This window comes from Tachypleus tridentatus, chromosome 11, assembly GCF_004210375.1.
Source record: "Tachypleus tridentatus isolate NWPU-2018 chromosome 11, ASM421037v1, whole genome shotgun sequence".
Classification (NCBI taxonomy): Eukaryota; Metazoa; Arthropoda; class Merostomata; order Xiphosura; family Limulidae; genus Tachypleus; species Tachypleus tridentatus.
Window position 1 is genome coordinate 84,520,242 of NC_134835.1, and position 19,420 is coordinate 84,539,661.

Consider the following 19,420-nt stretch of genomic DNA (forward strand, 5'->3'; position numbering starts at 1 on the left):
GATTGTATCGTATCGGACAATATCAAGACTTCACATGACAATACTCATACCATATCGCCACACCTTTATTAATTACTAGTTGGTACGTTTCGACAGGTGTGCTATTTACTCGTAGTTGTTCTCGCTCAATCGGTAATTAACTCTATGGAATAGTTTTAGGAGGAGTATCCTGATTTTACCTATCTATTTGTTAGGTTAATTTTGTTATCAGTAAGGTGGATGTAGGTGGCTTTTCAATATTTTAATAGTTTCCCCTTTTAATCTTCTCTGACATAATAAATTATCGCTGAAATATCCGTATTTCATGGACTCGTACGTTAATTTATTATTGAAGTATAATTTTGTTGTTTTTTTGTGTTGGATTCCACATTCGCAAGGAATTTTGTACAGATATTCGTATAGACTACTAATAATAACTATAATAGTATACTTATTTGGGGCAATTTTTAATAGGAAGCAAAATCAACGTTAGCATGTAAAAAAAAAAAAATGTTGAGATTTATGTTTGAGAATGATTTTTTTCCCCATTAAAACATACTTTATTATGAAATAGTTCAAGAGCGGAAATTATCTAATTGTCGAATGTTTCAATTCTGCCTACAGTTATAGCCTCGACAAAATTATATTTTACAAAGACATCTTAGAAATATATAAATTTGTATAAATGTAGATACATGAGAATAGACTGATTGATGAATGGGATAGTTAGCTATTTATAAAAACTGACTGAATTAATTTCATTGTTTCAATCAAACAAACTGTAGATAACAACGCACTTATTCATATTATCTATAGATAAGTACAAACCAATGTGTCTTTATAGTTTAATTTTGAGATTACTATCTCATGTTATATGGTGAAACAGTAGTATTGTTTGTTGTTAGTGCAAAACTACACAGTGAACTGTCTGCGCTCTGTTCATCGCAGGGAATCGAACATCGGAATTTAATGTTGCAAGTTAGTAAACTAACTTTGGGCAAAATTTTCACTGCTCTAAGATCTGTCTTTAAGCATAAATCTACACAATGGGCTATAATTGTTGTTCCTACTGCGAGTATTGAAACCTGATTTTTAACAATATAATCCATAGACTTAATGCTAAGTCACGGGGGGGTTGAAGCAATATAATTTTGTTATGTAAATCTGATTTTAAAATTTTCTCATCTTATTTGAAGAGTACGTATTCGTCTGGTGTCTATAGCAGAAAATGAGATAAAGAAACAGTTTAACAACGATTACTTCCACTCGACGTAAGGAACGTCGTACAAAGTTAAACCACACACCTTTATAAGGTGTTCTATCGTTCAAGACAACACGTGTAATAAAAGAAGTAGGAAAACAGTGTTATACAAACCATATACGAAAAACATAACAACGAAGCAACATATCGTTGCAACCAGCACAATTACTGGAGAAAGAAACGTAAAGAAAAAAAAAAACATATTCTTCCTGACGTTTCGGAGAAGGGGCCTGTCTATTTATTTCAGATTTCTTATATTTGTTCTATCGCTCAAGAAAACATATGTCACTGTTTCTTTTCATCTTGTAAGTACAATGCTTTGTTCTATCAAGGACAGAAAGAAGAAAGATACAGAAAGGAAGTGTATAAATATATTACAAACGCATAAGACAAAACCATAAAGCATTCAACCAGAAGAAATTAGCAAGGAAATCCACACGTCATGTTGGAAATATATAACAAGTTTACATAAAAAGATAGCATATCTTTGGAAGGTTATTTTATATTTTCAAGAGAAATTCACTGATAGCCCTTTGTTACAGGTGTTGAGATATCTTACAATTTTAGTGTGGGGAAAAATCGTTTACTTATTTTAACGTCATTCATTGTATCTGTATGGTTAATGGCACAAGCGATTTGTGGAGGTGGAAATTCCTTTATACTAGTGTCTCGTGATTTGTCTTAACATTTAATTAAAGCAAATGTCTAATTTTATAATATCTGGTAATGTTATTCCTAATGATTGTGTCTTAGCGTAGGTCTAAACATTTTATATCATTTTATGTAAATTCACTGTTAAAAGTTCTTGGTTTTTATTATTATTATTGTGAAAGTACCATGAAATCTTGATAAAATTATACACTATACCTGAAAGGTGAACAGAATTAGTTGCAAGTGGACAAAGACATGTTAAACTTGTTGGTATAATATATATGCTAATTGCATATTGTAAATCAGTTTGGTTTTAGTAAGAGAAACTTTTTCGTCTAAATCTATAAATATAACCGTTCATAAAAATGCAGAGACACCTTGTATCAATATTGAAAGCGTTGATTAACATAAAGTACATGAACAGTTTTTCGATCTTCTTTCATCTTCAGGTTAACAAGAGTGTGAAGGAGTTGTAGTAGTTGTATGTTAGGTAATATTGATATAAAGGTGTTCCTTTGTATTGGTTCAATTTTGGTTTTAGTTCTTGTATAAGTAGTGCTTCTTTGATTTTGCAGTTCTTTGTTTCTCTATTCAATGTGTTGGGGTGTTTTACGGTTGTCTTTGGTTTATTTGATTTGCAATATTCAAAAACGTGAGAAAGTGTTTGTTTCTTTGTATGTTTAATGAATCTGGCTTCCATTTTCCGTTCCATTTTTTCCCCCAATATAGAAGTCGTGGTAGTTGTAGCATTATATTTCACAAATACTGTTGTTGTTATGTTTGTGAGTATGGATTTTATTTTTGATTCAGGCTTTTGAGAGATTTTGGAGTTTACTGATACGTTATCTTTTGTTTTATCGCTAATTTCGGAATTATATGGTATACAACTGTGAAAGGTTTTATAGTTGTTTCTTTGAATTTATTATTGTTTGTTTGCTGTTTACTGCGTTCTTGGCCTAGGTATACGTGTATAACACTATGTAACAAAATTTTTACTTTTTCTTATTCCTGGGCAGAAAGTGTTATTTCCCAATTCTTATGCCTTAAGTAAATAGAAAAGACCTATTTTCTTCAAATTTGTGACCTGGGAGTGTACAACAAAAACATGATGGAAGACTATATTTGGGGGCTGATACGTGAAAGTGATTAATATTACAGTCGCAAATCTCCAAATATTACTCACTTCTAAACATTTTTGTTCATTTTTGTATAACTTTAGTATAAATACATGTAAATCTTGATTCATATTCAGACCTTATGTAAATGAAAATGTGCAAGTTTGCCCATTTTTACACAGAAAATAGGTTAATTTCTCAATATCGTTATCCAGGTCACAAAAGTAAAGTTTTTGAAGGCCAATCCTCACAAATCTAACATAAACACATGAAAACCAACTACACAAAATACTACTCCTGCACATTACAACTATACGGCACCTCCCAAACCTCACAAACCCGATTGTCTACTATGATCCATAGTTTCGACCTATGAATCATTTAAGTACCACTTTGGTCTCCTTTAAAAACAAAAACTCTTAACTTTAAATTTATTCTAGATTTTGTGTTTTACTTTAATTAAAGTTTTTAATTCCCAAATCAACCCATTTCTGCAACACGTTTTTATTTCAAGAGGATTTATCGTCATCAAGAACCGTTTCATAATTAGTATTACAGTAGTCTGTACAAAATATACAAACAAGAACCGTTTCATAATTAGTATTACAGTAGTCTGTACAAAATATACAAACAAGAACCGTTTCATAATTAGTATTACAGTAGTCTGTACAAAATATACAAACAAGAACCGTTTCATAATTAGTATTACAGTAGTCTGTACAAAATATACAAACAAGAACCGTTTCATAATTAGTATTACAGTAGTCTGTACAAAATATACAAACAAGAACAGTTTCATAATTAGTATTACAGTAGTCTGTACAAAATATACAAACAGAAAATGTAGTAATTTTAAAGCTTCTTCATATAATATTTTTTCTGTTTTCTTTGTTGTTTAGATTTTGAAGGTTTGTAGTTTTCAGCAACGTTTAGTGTTTTTGGTCTGATCTTCTGTGGGACATATTTTCGGCTCCTTTCCGTAAAGATTAAAAATCTCCAACATGTGTTATGTCATTGTGACTTCACGAACTTTATTATGGACGTTACTAACAATAGCAACATCTTTAGCCATGGTAGCGGCAGTAATCACACCCAGTTGGTTAATTGGATCACCCAGAAAGCCAGGTTTAAGATCAAGGTTATCTACTCCAGGGAACAATGAAGAGAAGTATTCTCCGACGTTAGGTAAGTTTAACAAAGCCTCACCGAAACGTTTTTTTGATATAAACAAAGAGAGTGTTACGCATTATACTGTATTTCCGATGAGTCTCCGATTTATTGTGTTACGTATGTTAACGTATTACTATTTCAAATAACCGACAATTTGCATTTAGAAGTAAATAAAATGTTAATAAGAACATTCTATAAATTTCGAAAACAGGCGGGACTAGCGCAATACACAGTCAAGAATATACATCACAAGCAAAAAAAAACAACTATAAACTAACAAGCGTAGACGCTAAAGTAAATGTATAGTAGTAAATATATTACACAGATGAATCTATACAGTCATGTGAAAGAGTTAGGACACCTTATGAAGTCCTGTGTATATTTGTAACATTTTTGGATATATAGATATTTAATCTCAATTTCAACAATACTGAGAGATTATAGGAATATAACTAAACAATTAAAACTGAAGAAAATACTTTCAAAATCTTCTGCAAATGTAATTCTACAAAAATGCATATTCTAACCGAGGAAAAAGGACACCCCCACATTTATTTCCACTTAAAATAGCTCAACTCGCACACAGGTGTATCACACCAGGTGCATATGATTAGAAGATCGTTACTCAGCATTTTGAATGAGGCTTGCCCTATTTAAACCTCAAACATTTAGTTTGGTGTGCTCCTGACTGTTGAAGTGAGAGTGAGCACCATGGTGAGAGCAAAAGAACTGTCTGAGGCCTTCAGAAAGAAAATTGTAGCAGCTTATGAGTCTATTAAGGGATTTAAAAGATCCAAAATTTTTTAAATCAGCCATTCGACTGTCCGGAAAATAGTCAACAAGTGGAGGGCTTTCAAAACAACTGCCAACATGCCCAGATGCGGTCGTCCAAGCAAGTTCACACCGAGAGCAAACCCCAAGATGCTGAAAGAGGTCTCCAAACAGCCTAACATGTCATCACGGGACCTACAGCAGGCTCTGGCTACTGTTGATGTGAAAGTGCATGCCTCTACAATCAGAAAGAGACTGCACAAGTTTAACTTGCATAGGAGGTGTGCAAGGAGGAAACCTTTGCTCTCTAAGAGAAACATCAAGGACAGACAGAAGTTTGCTATAGAGAATGTAGACAAAGACCAGGGCTTCTGGAATAATGTTCTTTGGACAGATGAGTCAAAAAATTGAATTATTTGGACACCAGAACAGAGGACATGTTTGGCGTAAACCAAATACAGCATTCCAGGAAAAGAACCTCATACCAACTGTGAGGCATGGAGGTGGAAGTGTCATGGTTTGGGGCTGCTTTGCTGCAGCAGGACCTGGACAGCTCACAATAATAGAATCCACCATGAATTCTACTGTGTATCAGAGGGTGCTTGAGGAACATGCGAGTCCATCTGTAAAAAAATTAAAGCTAAAGCGGAACTGGACCCTGCAACACGACAATGATCCAAAACATACCAGTAAATCCACCAACGACTGGCTGAAAACTAAGAAATGGAGAGTTCTGGAATGGCCGAGTCAAAGCCCAGATCTTAATCCCATTGAGATGTTGTGGGGTGACTTGAAACGAGCTGTACATGCAAGAACCTGCTCAAACATCTTGCAGCTGACAAAATTTTGCATTGAGGAGTGGGGCAAACGTTCTTCAGACCCATGTCAGAGACTAGTAGATGGCTACAAGAAGCGCCTCCCTGCAGTTATTTTAGCCAAAGGGGGTAACACCAGCTGTTAGGGGGTAGTGTGTCGTAACTTTTTCTTCAGTTATAATATGCACTTGTGTAGACATTTACAGAATATCTTTTCTTCAATTTTAATTGTTTAGTTATATTCCTGTAATCTCTCATTATTGTTGTTAAAATTGAGATTAAATATCTATATATCTAAACATTTTACAAAAATACATAGGCTTTTATAGGTGTCCTAAATTTTTCACATGACTGTATATATTAAAATGACTATACATTAATTTATGTCGAACTGAAAATGATTCGAGTTTCAAAGTACTTGGAGGAACAGTCTGCTTAGGACCTATATCAATGTGCAAATTCATCACATATTGTATACTTTTAATAAGTTTAAGTGAAGTATAAATTACGTAATGCGTAGTTTATAAATGGGGATGTCTCTTTTGCTGATTAAAAAAATATCCTATAAATCTAGTGTAGTTGGCTAAGAGGAACATATTTGGCCAAAACGATTAAAACAATTAATTTCAGTATTAGTTTATTATGTCTTCTCTTTGTTGTGAATATATTTAACATTTAATGGCATAGTTTCTTTACAGAATAATTCCACAAGTTAGCAGACAGTTTTCCAATACTAATGTTCCGTTTTCTTTTTATGTTTTCAGAATTAAAGCGGTAGTGGTAGTGCACTCATCATCTGATTAAAAGCTGGTTGTATCAGCTTACTGGTCATAGATTACAGATTTTTAAAACTTGCTTTACGCACAACGTAACATTCGTTTGTACAGCGGCGAGTAACACTAGTAGTGGTGTAGGTTTTAGTGTCAGTCTTATTTTATTCAACTGCAGAAGGTTTTTTGGGTTGAACCAATGTATTCCTGCTTGCTCCTCGGACACCTCAACTTGAATGCCGCTATGGAAATATTCAATAAATGCTGTTTTATTTTAAATTGAAGAGCCTTTTTAACTTAGACCAGGGATTCGCAAAATTGTGTTACGTGTACCACTGGTAGTGGTATATTGAACTAATTTCGATGATAACGTATGTACATACTAGTCTCTTCACTAATAGACTCAACTGCATAGACTTGCCAATATCCTTCGCATTAATTAGTAAATGTTAAAAATATGAATTTTTGTTACTGGGTTTTATATCTTTGTTTGAAAAAATAGGCCTAGGTTTGTAATTTAAAAAACAAACAACTGAAATTTGGTACGCGAGTTTGAAACGTTTAGAACCACTGACGTAGATCATTATTTCATAGGAAGCTATTGTGGAGTGGTCCGACCACTGCTATATTGTCATTTTTTAAAGGTTCCAGAGGCACCCCTTTCTATAAAATGTTTGAAATTTTAATGCTATGAGTTTGAATCTTTAAATGTTTCAACTACATATACTTCATACACGTAGTTATATATACCATGGAAAATGGGTTAGGCCTTAGCCTTACTGCTTCTTACAGCCGTATAGACTGTTTTAAAGACATCTTAACTAATCTTGTGGATAGAGTTGTTTCAATAATTTTATTTTAAATCATATGTTAAATAGTGCCTAAACAGTGTGACTAAATTATCGGTTTTCTTCGGAACATGGAACAGATAGTATGTCAAGTTTTTTGGTATTAATATTTATACTTTTGTCAAGGAATGAAAACCGCAAACAACCTTTTAGCATTTGTTTTATGATCTCAAATTCTAATTTTAAAAACGTTGTGATATCCTGATATGTTAAAGACTGTACAGCAGGGTTTTTCCTTTTTTGTTTTTCGTCTATTGGCCATTCCCAGGGAGAAATCCATTCTGTGATGCATAAATCTCTTATTAAACTAAAAAAAAACAAAACAGTTTGTAACCAAAAGCTGAACGCGATACCAGTACATCTTCAATTGTGAAAATGTAAAGAAAAGAACGGAACACGGATTTTGAATACCTCGTAAAAGCAATTTATTTTATGTTAAGCCTTCACATGCCATAAATCTACGATCCGTGTTTGGTTGTCTAAGAAAATGAAATTCTCAAAGAAAGCATAAAAGTGTTAAATATGTTACGTATCTATAAATGGGAAAGTTACGAGCCAAGATATTAATAGTATTTTACTTTGTTTTCTATAACACTATACGTTTATTGTTGAAAATAAAATGCGCTATTCATAAATATTATACGATAATTAGAAGTTGGTAGAATTAGTTGCTAAGCAAACACTTAAAAATCGAGTGTGCTTGAATAAAAATGTAAAGCATCTTCAGTAGCATCAGTTTAACTGCATGCATTCAAACAGTCAGTATAACGTAAAGTTTCTATGTGACCATTGATGAATGGGGAAAAAGGTACGGCAGGATGAACATAATAAATTTGATTTTGTTAATTAAATTCAAATGTGCTCTAAACAAATTAAACTATAAAAAGGAAGCATGATAAATGCATTGGATATATGATTATGTTGGTTAAAAATATATTTTAAAAACTCGTTTTAAACGTTTGTAAAAATAGTTTATGTCGTATGATTTTGCCTTAAATTCCTCTAAGTTCAGCAAATTTAATTCCAGGTATGTATAACCGGTGTACAAAGATTCATCAAGTAGACCAGCTATTCACAGATAGTTGCGCACCTTTTGTAACTAGCTTTGGAATGCCTTCTGAAGAGTTTCCTAACTTTTGGAAGGCGTCTTTGGTGTTTTTCGCTTTTGGAATAGCTCTGATGGTGTTTACTGTGTTTACGTCAGTACTAGGATGCTGCGTACGTAGTATTATCAAGAAGAGTATTTTCACCATATCGGGAACAATACAGGCTATTGCAGGTACTGTGTGTTGTTATTCTCAAGCTTCGATGTAACTATTTCAGAATTGAAGTACATAGCACTTTAAGCTCATTAACTTCAAACCAGAAGTTAATATTTAACTATAAGAGCACTGTTTGATATTGATTATACAAGTGAGAACGATTTTGAAATATGTGAAGTCTTTTGAACCAGCGTAAAACAACCACGCTCCAGTGGGGTTCAAAGACCCCTTTATGGTTCACAGAGACCCCCAGTATATCGATCAAGCTCTTTTATTATATCCAGTTACTTTTGTTATTCTAAATGGGGTTTGTAACCCGTTAGGACACCCGTTCTTGGTAACTGAGCATGTGTATCATGTTCAGTCAAGCTAGCTATATAGTGGTGGAAGGGGACATGAGCACAGTTTTAAACATTGCAGACTCAGGACCCCATCTTGTCTGGCACAGATAGCCTTGTAGCTTTGTGCCAATAAACATTGAATACCTACCTACCTCAGGATCCCGAGGAGGGCTATAAACATGAAATCCCTGGCAGATTCGGGTTTAGTGAGCTTAGACTTACTTGTAGATCTACTCCTGGTACTCTTGGTGGAGACTATATCTCTGGAGGTTTTGCGCGCGCACACACACACACACACACACACACACACACACACACACACACACACACACACACACACACAAAAATACCTTCGTCGAACCAACACGAATACGTTTGTCATGTTCGATTTCGCAGTGCAAGGCTACACGATCAGCTATGTATATTATATCTACCGAAATGATTCGAACCCCAGACATAGTAAGTTCCTTAAAGCACCGCTGGTCCACAGTGGACCACATACAAAAAGAAACTAAATGGAATTAATATAAGATGATTAGTTAGTAGATTCGTTAGGCAAAAAATCGAATTTGATTAGCAAAAGGATAATTTTATTTTTACGATAAATACTATGCTTATTGGCCAGGCATGGCCAGGTGGATCAAGGCATTCGACTCGTAATCTGAGGGTCGCGGGTTCGAATCCCCGTCGCACCAAACATGCTCGCTCTTTCAGCCGTGGGTGCGTTAAAATGTGACGGTCAATTCCACTATTCGTTGGTAAAAGAGTAGCTCAAGAGTTGGCGGTGGGTGGTAATGACTAGCTGCCTTCCCTCTAGTCTTACACTGCTAAATTAGGGACGACTAGCGCAAATAGCTCTCGTATAGCTTTGCGCGAAATTCAAAAATAAACAAACTATGCTTTAAAACCCAAAAATAATCACAAAACAATATATTGAAATGTATGTAAAAATTTAGTTAATGGAATTACAGTTACACTAAATTGAATTACTTATTTACAAAGTAGATAACCCTAGAATTGTTCTATTTATTTCTCTCTCTCTCTCTCTCTCTTTATTCAAAGGTTTTCTTTAATGTTCTTTGTTGGAATAAGTAATAAGGATAAAACTGTGTTTGAGAAAATAGTGATTTGTTTCTGTATAATGTAAACATACGTCTAAGATGAAAGGATTAAACAATATTTTTATCTTTGCTGTAATTGAAATGTCTGTGTTTGAGACTTTTTTCATTCGAATGACTAATATCCAAAAACTACGAAACGTCTCTAATAGTAGCAATAATATTAATCCCAATTTTTCAAACGCAGAATGAAATTTTATCATGGATTTTCTCATATTTAACTACATTAAAACTTTCACTAATTATCATAATGTTTTCTGTTGTTTTTTTTTACCTTCTAAGATTGTAAGTTAACTTGACAAGAAGTTCGATAGGTGTTACATTTCAACCCAACCATAGCGATGGATTAAAACCTTTGTTTATCACTTTCGTTATATCCTTCCATTACTTCTGGTAGAACCATTCATCACCATTGGTATCCATTCTCAGATGTAAAAGAAATCAGCTTGGTTGTCAGATGTTTTTGGCATTATCTGGAATTTATATGGGTACAAATGTAGTTTTGAATGATGAATAGGAACCATCATACTCGTTTCTCTTCAAAAGCGAAATACTAATACAGTCTGGATGTCTGTGATTTATCGCAGTACGCGTGACTATGACATACGATGATTTATTTAGCAAAAATACATTGGGCCAAGAAAACTTCGCCTTAACGGAGGGCTTATTCTAACGACGTACACATTAGTTTTAAGCTTTTTTTTACGAACCTCATGCATTTTATAGTTTGATTTTTTTTTTTTCATATCAAGACGTTGTGTGATTCACTGTTTCTTTATGTTGGCGTTATTCATTCAATGCAGCTCGGCCATCTTGTGTTGTGTTAGCGAGAACGTATACGAGCATGTACAACAAACCCATTACATCTATTATGTTTGAAAGTCTACTAAAAGTATATACAGTGGATAATTGGATAAAAATTCGAGGTACATTATAGCAGTTAGAGTGAGAATAAACGTAAAGTATTCGCCATGGCAAAATAAGTTTTGTGGAATAAATACTCTATATTTAGTCTATTTTTCTGTTTATTTCACATGGTACTGCTCAAGGTAAGGTGGATGGAGTGGATACTTGACTGGCTGTTTTTATGTAATTTTTTTTGTACATCAAAAATATACTCAATATTATTTTGAAAGTTTTATTTGCGTTTTATGCTGATGGAAATTTATTTGTTGAAAAATGTGTTTTGCCGTTGGCCTTGGGAGCACATTTATGTTTTTTTCCTGCGATCGAAAGTGAAAACAAGAACGGTGTTTAATGATATAACAAAGCATTATTTCGTAGAAGTTTTTAAATTTTCTTAAGAAACAAATTAAAATATTTCATGTTCTCTATCTACAATAGTTGTACTGGAATCCTGCATTCAGGGTACTCATTCTGCGTTACATTATCAAGTGTGAAATATTGATTTATAAAGTGTACTCTGACTTTTTTGTATGAATTAACGATGAAAGGTTTTGTTTTTCTTTCTTTCTTTTAGAATATAATATCATTTTTAATATACTTTCAATTTTGCCTTGAAAATGCTGCAATGTTTTTTAACCCTTTCTAACACTAAGAGTATTAAAATCACTTTTAATGTTCTATTCACTTTTCATGATTTAAGAACTAAACTTTTCAGTGTATTTAGTATAAAAGATATTGTTTTACGTTAGTAATTGTTTATTAAAGTTTCTGTGTCAGTCTTATAACTTTTAACTATTCAGGTTAAATCAAATGCTAAGTATAATTGAATGTGACAGTGAAAAATTGAGTAATTATTGGTATATTTTCAAAGAAGATAGAAATAACCATGTATGCGTTATATAAAATATAATAACTACTATATATTGGTGCATGTGGTGTGTTATACGAGGGACAGTCAGTTTTCTTGGCGTGATGGTTGTTTGTAGAATGTTCGTGACTGACTGTATTCCCCTTTGGGCAGCAATAGTCTGCAGCCTTAGTGGCTTTTCAGTAAATACGAATAAAGTATATTTGCTTTCTCAGATTGAGAATAACTACACGTTCGGAAAAAATCTATATTTTTATGCATAACAATTCCTATTTAGTTCATTAACATTTGTTCTTTTCATTAATTCAAAGCTTTTGGACATGTACTATAATCATATTGTTTGACTTAGAAATGATTTGAAGAAATATGCTTTCATAAATAATGGAATGTATGGTATAATTTGATATAATATATAATGCCCTTTACCATGGTAAATTACACGTTGTTTTAGTTCTCTTTGAAATTGTGCTATCACAGGTTTGTTGTTCATCTTGGGATTAGTTCTTTATCCAGCCGGTTGGGGAAGTACACGAGTGCAGCTTGTTTGTGGTGAAAGTGCACAACCATTTCTGTTGGGAGACTGCAGGTTGGGTAAGTCTCATATAACATTACTGAGGAAGAAATGTAATGATCCGCTCAACGTCAGTTTTAATCTTATTTGACCAGAAATAGCACGGAACTATAGCAATCTTTCTTTCGTTTTTACATAGTAGTTACAATAGATATTTAAAGTAAAAAACTTTGAACTACTAACAAAATTATCTGGCGAAAGATAATTTCTGATTTAATTTTATCTTCCATTTATTCTTCAAACGTGAGTGTGTGTGTGTGTGTGTGTATGTATGTATGCGTAAACATGTAAATATTTTGCTTTATTGGGTTATGAAGTTTTGTAGTAAACACATAGAAATAAGCACCCAAAATGCTTTAAATTTTTCTTCGATTCAAACTACTAATACTATTAATATTAGATGTGGAAAAGATAGTTTTGAAAAGAAAAGGCTATTTTATGTTGGGTTAGACATAAATATGAGAAAGCATTGACCATATTCCATCATTACTGAATTTATTACTCTTTTTTTTTGGGGGGGGATAGGAGTTCTTTTGTATTTCAGGTGAGTTGTAATTCAAAGAAAGGTGTTTTAAAATTAAGACGTGCTATATTTTATAATATATATATTTTTTCTTTATACTGTAGGATGGACTTTTTATTTGGCCATTGGAAGTACAGTCGTGACATTCATATGTTCAGTGTTGTCAGTCCAAGCAGAGATCTCCACCTCTTCAGATAAAGTACAAGACGAAATTCTTGAAGGGAAAAACTTGATTTGTTTGTTATAATTTTATTGTTGGGAACGTTTGAGAAAATAATTAGTAACAGTTCATCAGATGCTGTGTCTAGATTTAAAAAATCTCACTGCAAAAAATAGGTGGCAACACATTTTTTCTAATGCCAACTATTTTGTATAAATTTACATTAAATCGACAGAATTTCAAGTAGTTTGTTATACCAACTTATTTTAAATAAGAGTTGTAAAGTTTTCAAATTTCGTTACTGTATTGAATTTTATAAAAGCATTCTTATCAGTACAGACATTTTATTCGAGTAAGAGCTATCATTATTAATCATGTTAACAAACGTTGATACCAGTATTTTAAACATTAACTCTTACTTGTTTGTGATATTTGTATGAATAAACTTCCAAATAAGTCATTAAAATGATGACTTTAGGTATTTTTCAAAGATTGTCACGCATTTCCTTCGTTGACTTACCATTATCTTGCGCAAGGGTGAAATTCTCTTAAAAAAAAAAAAAAGTATATGTGCTGAGATGTGTGAAGCGGACTTGTTGTTGAAAAGAAAAACCTACGTGTAAACACAAAAAAATGACAGAGCAAAAATAAGTCCCGGTACTCAGTACTGACTAGTATCGGCAGAATTTCACCCCGATCTTGCGTCCTTTCTTTAAAGTCTACTTAAATAATATCTGAATATCATTTGCCTTTCTTTTTGCATCTTTGGATGTTGATATGACAATTGTAGTCACTATTTTCTCATTTCAAGAGTATCTTATACATTTGGTGAGTAAACAGCTCTTATCTCCAGTAAAATCGATTAATATTTTATTTTCCTGGAGATAAGAAACATAGTTATAAATGACGAGCTGAATTCTATTGCTCGAGTATGTATATAATATGTATTTACATAGGCCGAATTTGGAAAACTTTATTTTCATTTGTTTTACAAGTCACATCTTCATTTCTTTACATACAAACTGATAAACATGTATACTTATTCTATTCTCACATGAAGAATAACAAATGTAATATTTGCGAGAATGTCAAACAGGAAAGTAATAGGTGGCTACAACTTTGAAGAAATGCCCAAACAGAAACAAAAACAGTAGTGGTGATGTAATACGTCATAAAATACAATGTGGTTTTGTAGTCTTAAAAAAAATTCCGGAAGCTAATCAAAATGAGTTATTTTCTAGTTATAGTTATATATCAATGTATACCTTGTTGTATAAGATAATTGGCAATTTAGAAAGTTATTGAAATCTATAATTGATTTTTTTTTTTTTACATTTCATCTAAAAAGAATTACTTTGTGCATAAAGTAGTATTAAACTAAACTCAACTTTTAAATATTTTGAGATGCACAAATGTCGGAATAAGTATGTAAAATAATTAAGCTAAGATTAAAAAAGAAATGTAAGATGACCCACTTAGATATTCTAAAAAAACAACTGTGTATCTATATATAATTATTATCCATTTCTCTGTTTCAGCACAAAACTACCTAGTGGGCTATCTGCACTGTGCCCACCGCATATAACATGTTCAGCATTATGCAGTAGAAGAAAAATGTTAAAGCTATCTCTTGATTAAAATCCAAAGATCGTAATTTTACTTTGACTGGTATGGTATTGGCTGAGAGTTGTAATATTTCCTTACCAATCAATGTATGTGTGGTACATATTATATAGGACATTTTTAAAAATGCAGAAATGTTAATGTATTTCTCCCATTTCTTTTTTGCATGTTAAAAATTTTGGAATTTTTATCACCAGCTTCTGAGAATAATTTAAGAATTCTTGTCACTTTTCGTTTTAAGTCTTTTACAGCTACCATTAATGTGTATTATAATTAATTACTTTAATGATCTTTATAAAATATTAAGCTGTTCAATTATGTACATATAAAATATGTAGCTGAATAGTGCTTGGTATGATTTGTACACAAGTGGTTAGTATGTTTGAACTGTACATCCGAAGGTTCACGATTTGCGCCATTTTTTCGAAAGAAAATGCATTCTGTTTTGCCATGCTATGGATGCCTTTAGAGTGACGGCCAGTCCCACTGTTTGGTAAGATAATAGTCGACGGTAGATACTGATAAGTAACTGCCCATCATTTCAACATTTTGTTCAAACCTTTGTGTGGTTTTAAGCGAAAAGTTTGAATGAAATGAATTTCGATAAATTTACGATTATTTTATAAAAAAGAAAGATATTATTTTTGTGATGTCTTTAGCAGAAAAGCAAGAAATATTTTTGAAAAACTTATTGTTTTTATAGAAAACACCCTATTCACTGATAGTAATATTAATCAGTTTACTTATCAGTTTCGTACAGCGTTCAAAAATTACGAAGAGATACCTAATAACGTGTTTTTATTATTACAAACGGTTAGAGTAACAATCAAATTAAAATATTTAATCTCCCAAACAATGAAAGCCAAAAACAACCCATCTGAGTGTAACTTTCTTATTCGCATTTCAGTTTAACAGTTCATCAGCAAAGACCAAATCCTCAAACTATTTCTCGAATGTTTTATTGTTGGATCGTTGTTAGAGCACTCGATCAGCAATATTGGGGTCGAAAGATAGAATCTCGTCACCGAACATGTAAACTCCTTCAGCCTTTAACGCGTTTTAATATGAGGTCAATCCTGTAATTAGTTGGTAAAGAATAGCCCAAGAGAAGGCAGTGAGAAGTTTTGACTACCTTTCTGCCTTTATTTGCTATACCACTTAAATAATAAGAACGCTTAGCTTAGATAGCTCTTGAGTAGCTTTGAAAACTTGCATACACAGTCTTTCTAAAAATGTCTGGCCTTGGAAATTAAGACTTGTATTATAGTTCATAGGCTAACATGATAAGGCATTATTATAACCATTATGCTTATAAAATCAGCTTAAGCGAATTACGATTTCAAAATAAATGTTAACAGTGTTATGTGAATTTTTTCTCTTGTGCTATTGGACAAAACAAAGGTTGTCAGTATAGTATCCAAGATTAACTATATTCGCAGGTCTGATTTAATATTCCTGCTGAGAAAAAAGTTAAATCTCGTTAATTAAATCACTTCTTTCTTTTTGATATTTATATATTAAAGTAAATAATAATTATTATTAAGTATACGGCAAAATGTACATGTTGCAACATTTCTTACGAGTAATATAAAAATAAATAGAATTCGATCTTTGTAATATAGGTTTAAAGTTATATATAACATTTCCTTATCATTTAAAGATAACATCAGAATTTGGAAAATGAGATTGTTTGTTTTTAACGTGTAGCTAGTACGAAACTTTTATTTTTCTTTTAGTGTTTCAAAGTATAAAATATCAGGATTATATTTTGCTTGAGACATTTAGAACTCTTATTAATTTACTTGGTTTGTTGGAATTAGTTGTCTTTACGCAAAGTTTTTTGAACTTGTGTTCCATCACTTACGTATTGTAAAACGAAAACAAATCCTATTGTTTATTAAAAAAAAACACGAAACTTGTAGCATAATTCCTGTTGCTAATAGATAATATTGTCTTTCAATTAATTAGGGTTTATACTGAGGTTATTACGACCTTTTCTGGCTAGATGCTTTAAGATATTCATATTTTGTATCGTTCAAAGTAGTTCGAATTATTGTGTTCATAATTTATGGTTTTTCTTACGTAGTTAAGTCTGAGTAATATGCGGAATTAATAACTGATTTGGAAAACGTTGTTGTCAATCAAATATGTATAAGAGTGGGGTAAATCTGTTTCTTTCATGTATAAAGTTTTTTTCCCCGATTGCCATATGAGAAGTCCATTTACAAATTTGTCGTCGAGTGAACAGTGTTATTTGTGTGGTTATAGTGTTTCATTAGGTTATTGTACTTAACGTAGCTGATGATTCCAGATTAACCTGATGAAACGCTGTAACTGCACAGGTAATAGTGTTTTTAGTTATAATGAGAGAGTGTTTCTTTAATTATTTATAAATTTCATCGAGTGTGCAGACATGTTTTTTTTTACATAATTTGTGTGACATCATTTTACAAATAAACTATTTACCAGTGTAAAAAAACTTATTTCTTTCACAAACATAATCACTGATAACTATAACTCATATATTTTACAATAAAATCCCTTGCCACTTATAAATTTAAGCTACTTGGGAATCACTGAGACGTTCCGACAGTTTTATACAAGAGCCATTTAAAACAAAATTGTTAGTCACACCTTCCTACTGTAATGGACATGCATATCTATGTATTTAACCGAAATAATAAATGCAATATGGCGCCATCTATAGCATGGAAATGCCAACACAAATCTATAAAGAATGTCGCACTTTTGGGCATTTAAGGTTCAGATAATTATCTAAATAACTACGGCATGTGCAACAACAATTTCTTTATCAGACAACACAATTTTGAATAAAGTCACTTTACTCACAACAAAAGGACGGTTTTCACCAAAACTGTATGTGTTGGTTTTATTATTCTTATTTATTCATAAATTTTGTAAATAATTCTTTTTTAAAAATGTTAAGAGTATCCCTTTTAATATACGAAACCATCACAGTTTATGCCAACCCAACCTAATGACTTTTCTTATGTAGTACTTCCCAGTATAATCTTTTTAAAGAAACGTTTAAGTTTTTTGAAATTTGTGTCAATGAAGTATAAACGCTACGATTTGTAATTACTAGAACAAGAATGCGGCCACTAGGTGGCGTATTTTGTAGTTAATATAATATTCCTAAGCTCTTCTTATAACTGTTACTTAATTTGAATTCAGTCTTGACACCACCCCTACACAAAAAAAAATAAAGGGGGGGAGGGCTAGGACTGGTTCAATAGTCAAATCACCGTACACTTCCCCGTTCGTCCCTACTTGTATTTTACAGATTAAAAGTACAACCTCCTTGCGAAAAATTTATAAGCACATATTGCTATAGAACAACGAGTATACGATACTTGTATTTTACAAACAAGTATAATCAACTTGTGAATATTTCCCAAAAAATAGTTTGCTAACGATGGGTATAACATATTTTATATTTTTAAATAAATTTTATTCTTACTGAAACGTAGACCACTTGCGAATATTTAACAACGCAATTTTTTTTCTGCCAAGGACAACCATAAATACTTGTATTTTTCTTATAAAAAATCTTTGCCAAACATAACGTTTACCCAACGATGCTTATTTTACAGGTAGATCTTTTGTCAATAAGTAACCTTGATAATTTATAAATAAAATTAATTAACAGTGACTAGTGTAACAAATAGTTTAGAATCTAGTTGAAAATAATTTCTCGTATTGAACTTACCCTGTCTTCTGCTGTGTAATATCAAGAGATCTAATTAAACCGATACAGAGGTTTAACATAATAATTGTTGTTAAGCAGTTTACCAGTACTAGTGTCTAAATCGCCACGATGTCTGTCATATGTCGGCCGTCCTGAAAAAAAATTGGTATTAGATGAAAGGCCTCGTCTGTGTTGGATATAGAAATTATAGTACGGTTAACATATCAGACACGCTCATTTATTTTCACTCGCAAGTCCTTAACAGTAAATTTAATTTAGATGTGTGGATTTTTAATTAATAGACCTCATGATAAAACAATCAACTGTTTGACTAACTAAGTTTTAAAATAATGTTTCTATTTAATATTTACATCTCACAGCCAGCTTTCTCTTCGACCATCGTTCTGGAAAACATTTTAATTTTTCTTTATTTTTTTTCAGTCAGTTATTTACAAATCAATATAGGTATATTTTCGTATTCCATATTCTCGCGTGTGCGTTTTTTTTTTTTACTTCAAATCTTGACTTACTACATAACTAAGAATTGCTACAAGACAATTTTATATACGGTTTGTTTTGGAATTTTGTGTAAACCTACACGAGAGCTATCTGCATTAGCCGTCCCTAATGATCACATCCCGAAAAACCCCAGGTCCAAGGACGTATCAAAATCGTACGTAAAGTTACCTTATTTCACACGTGTTTTAACGAAAGGAATAAAACAAATGTAGGATATAGTTTGAAATTTAGTAAGGATGACTCACTGTTCGGAAAAGGCACTATGGCTTTCAATCCAGTTGCTTAGCGTACTTCAATAGTTATTTCATTATATAACTGGCTATGCTCTCATTCTAATTTTTCCTTTGGTTACTGTTATTTCTATCAAAATATAACAAGGAATTGTTGTCTTTGACCATTAGTTATCTTACGCCTTTCCAAATAAATGTTCGTTTTGATGA

General features: G+C 32.1%; 1 protein-coding gene across 5 annotated transcripts in view; it reads left to right on the forward strand.

Moving 5' to 3' along the window:
- LOC143232647 (LHFPL tetraspan subfamily member 2 protein-like) overlaps positions 1–17,231 on the forward strand; it is a 69,680-nt gene extending 52,449 nt beyond the window's left edge. For 2 of the 5 annotated variants that reach the window (XM_076468304.1, XM_076468303.1), the window contains 4 exons: positions 3,906–4,191; positions 8,408–8,659; positions 12,353–12,466; positions 13,074–17,231. In XM_076468304.1, coding sequence (XP_076324419.1) covers positions 4,008–4,191; positions 8,408–8,659; positions 12,353–12,466; positions 13,074–13,216 — 693 coding nt within the window. In that variant the 5' untranslated portion in view covers positions 3,906–4,007 and the 3' untranslated portion in view covers positions 13,217–17,231. The remainder of the gene's footprint in view (positions 1–3,905; positions 4,192–8,407; positions 8,660–12,352; positions 12,467–13,073) is intronic. The other 3 variants (XM_076468307.1, XM_076468306.1, XM_076468305.1) reach the window with 2 other exon arrangements.
- The last annotated feature ends 2,189 nt before the right edge of the window (positions 17,232–19,420 follow it).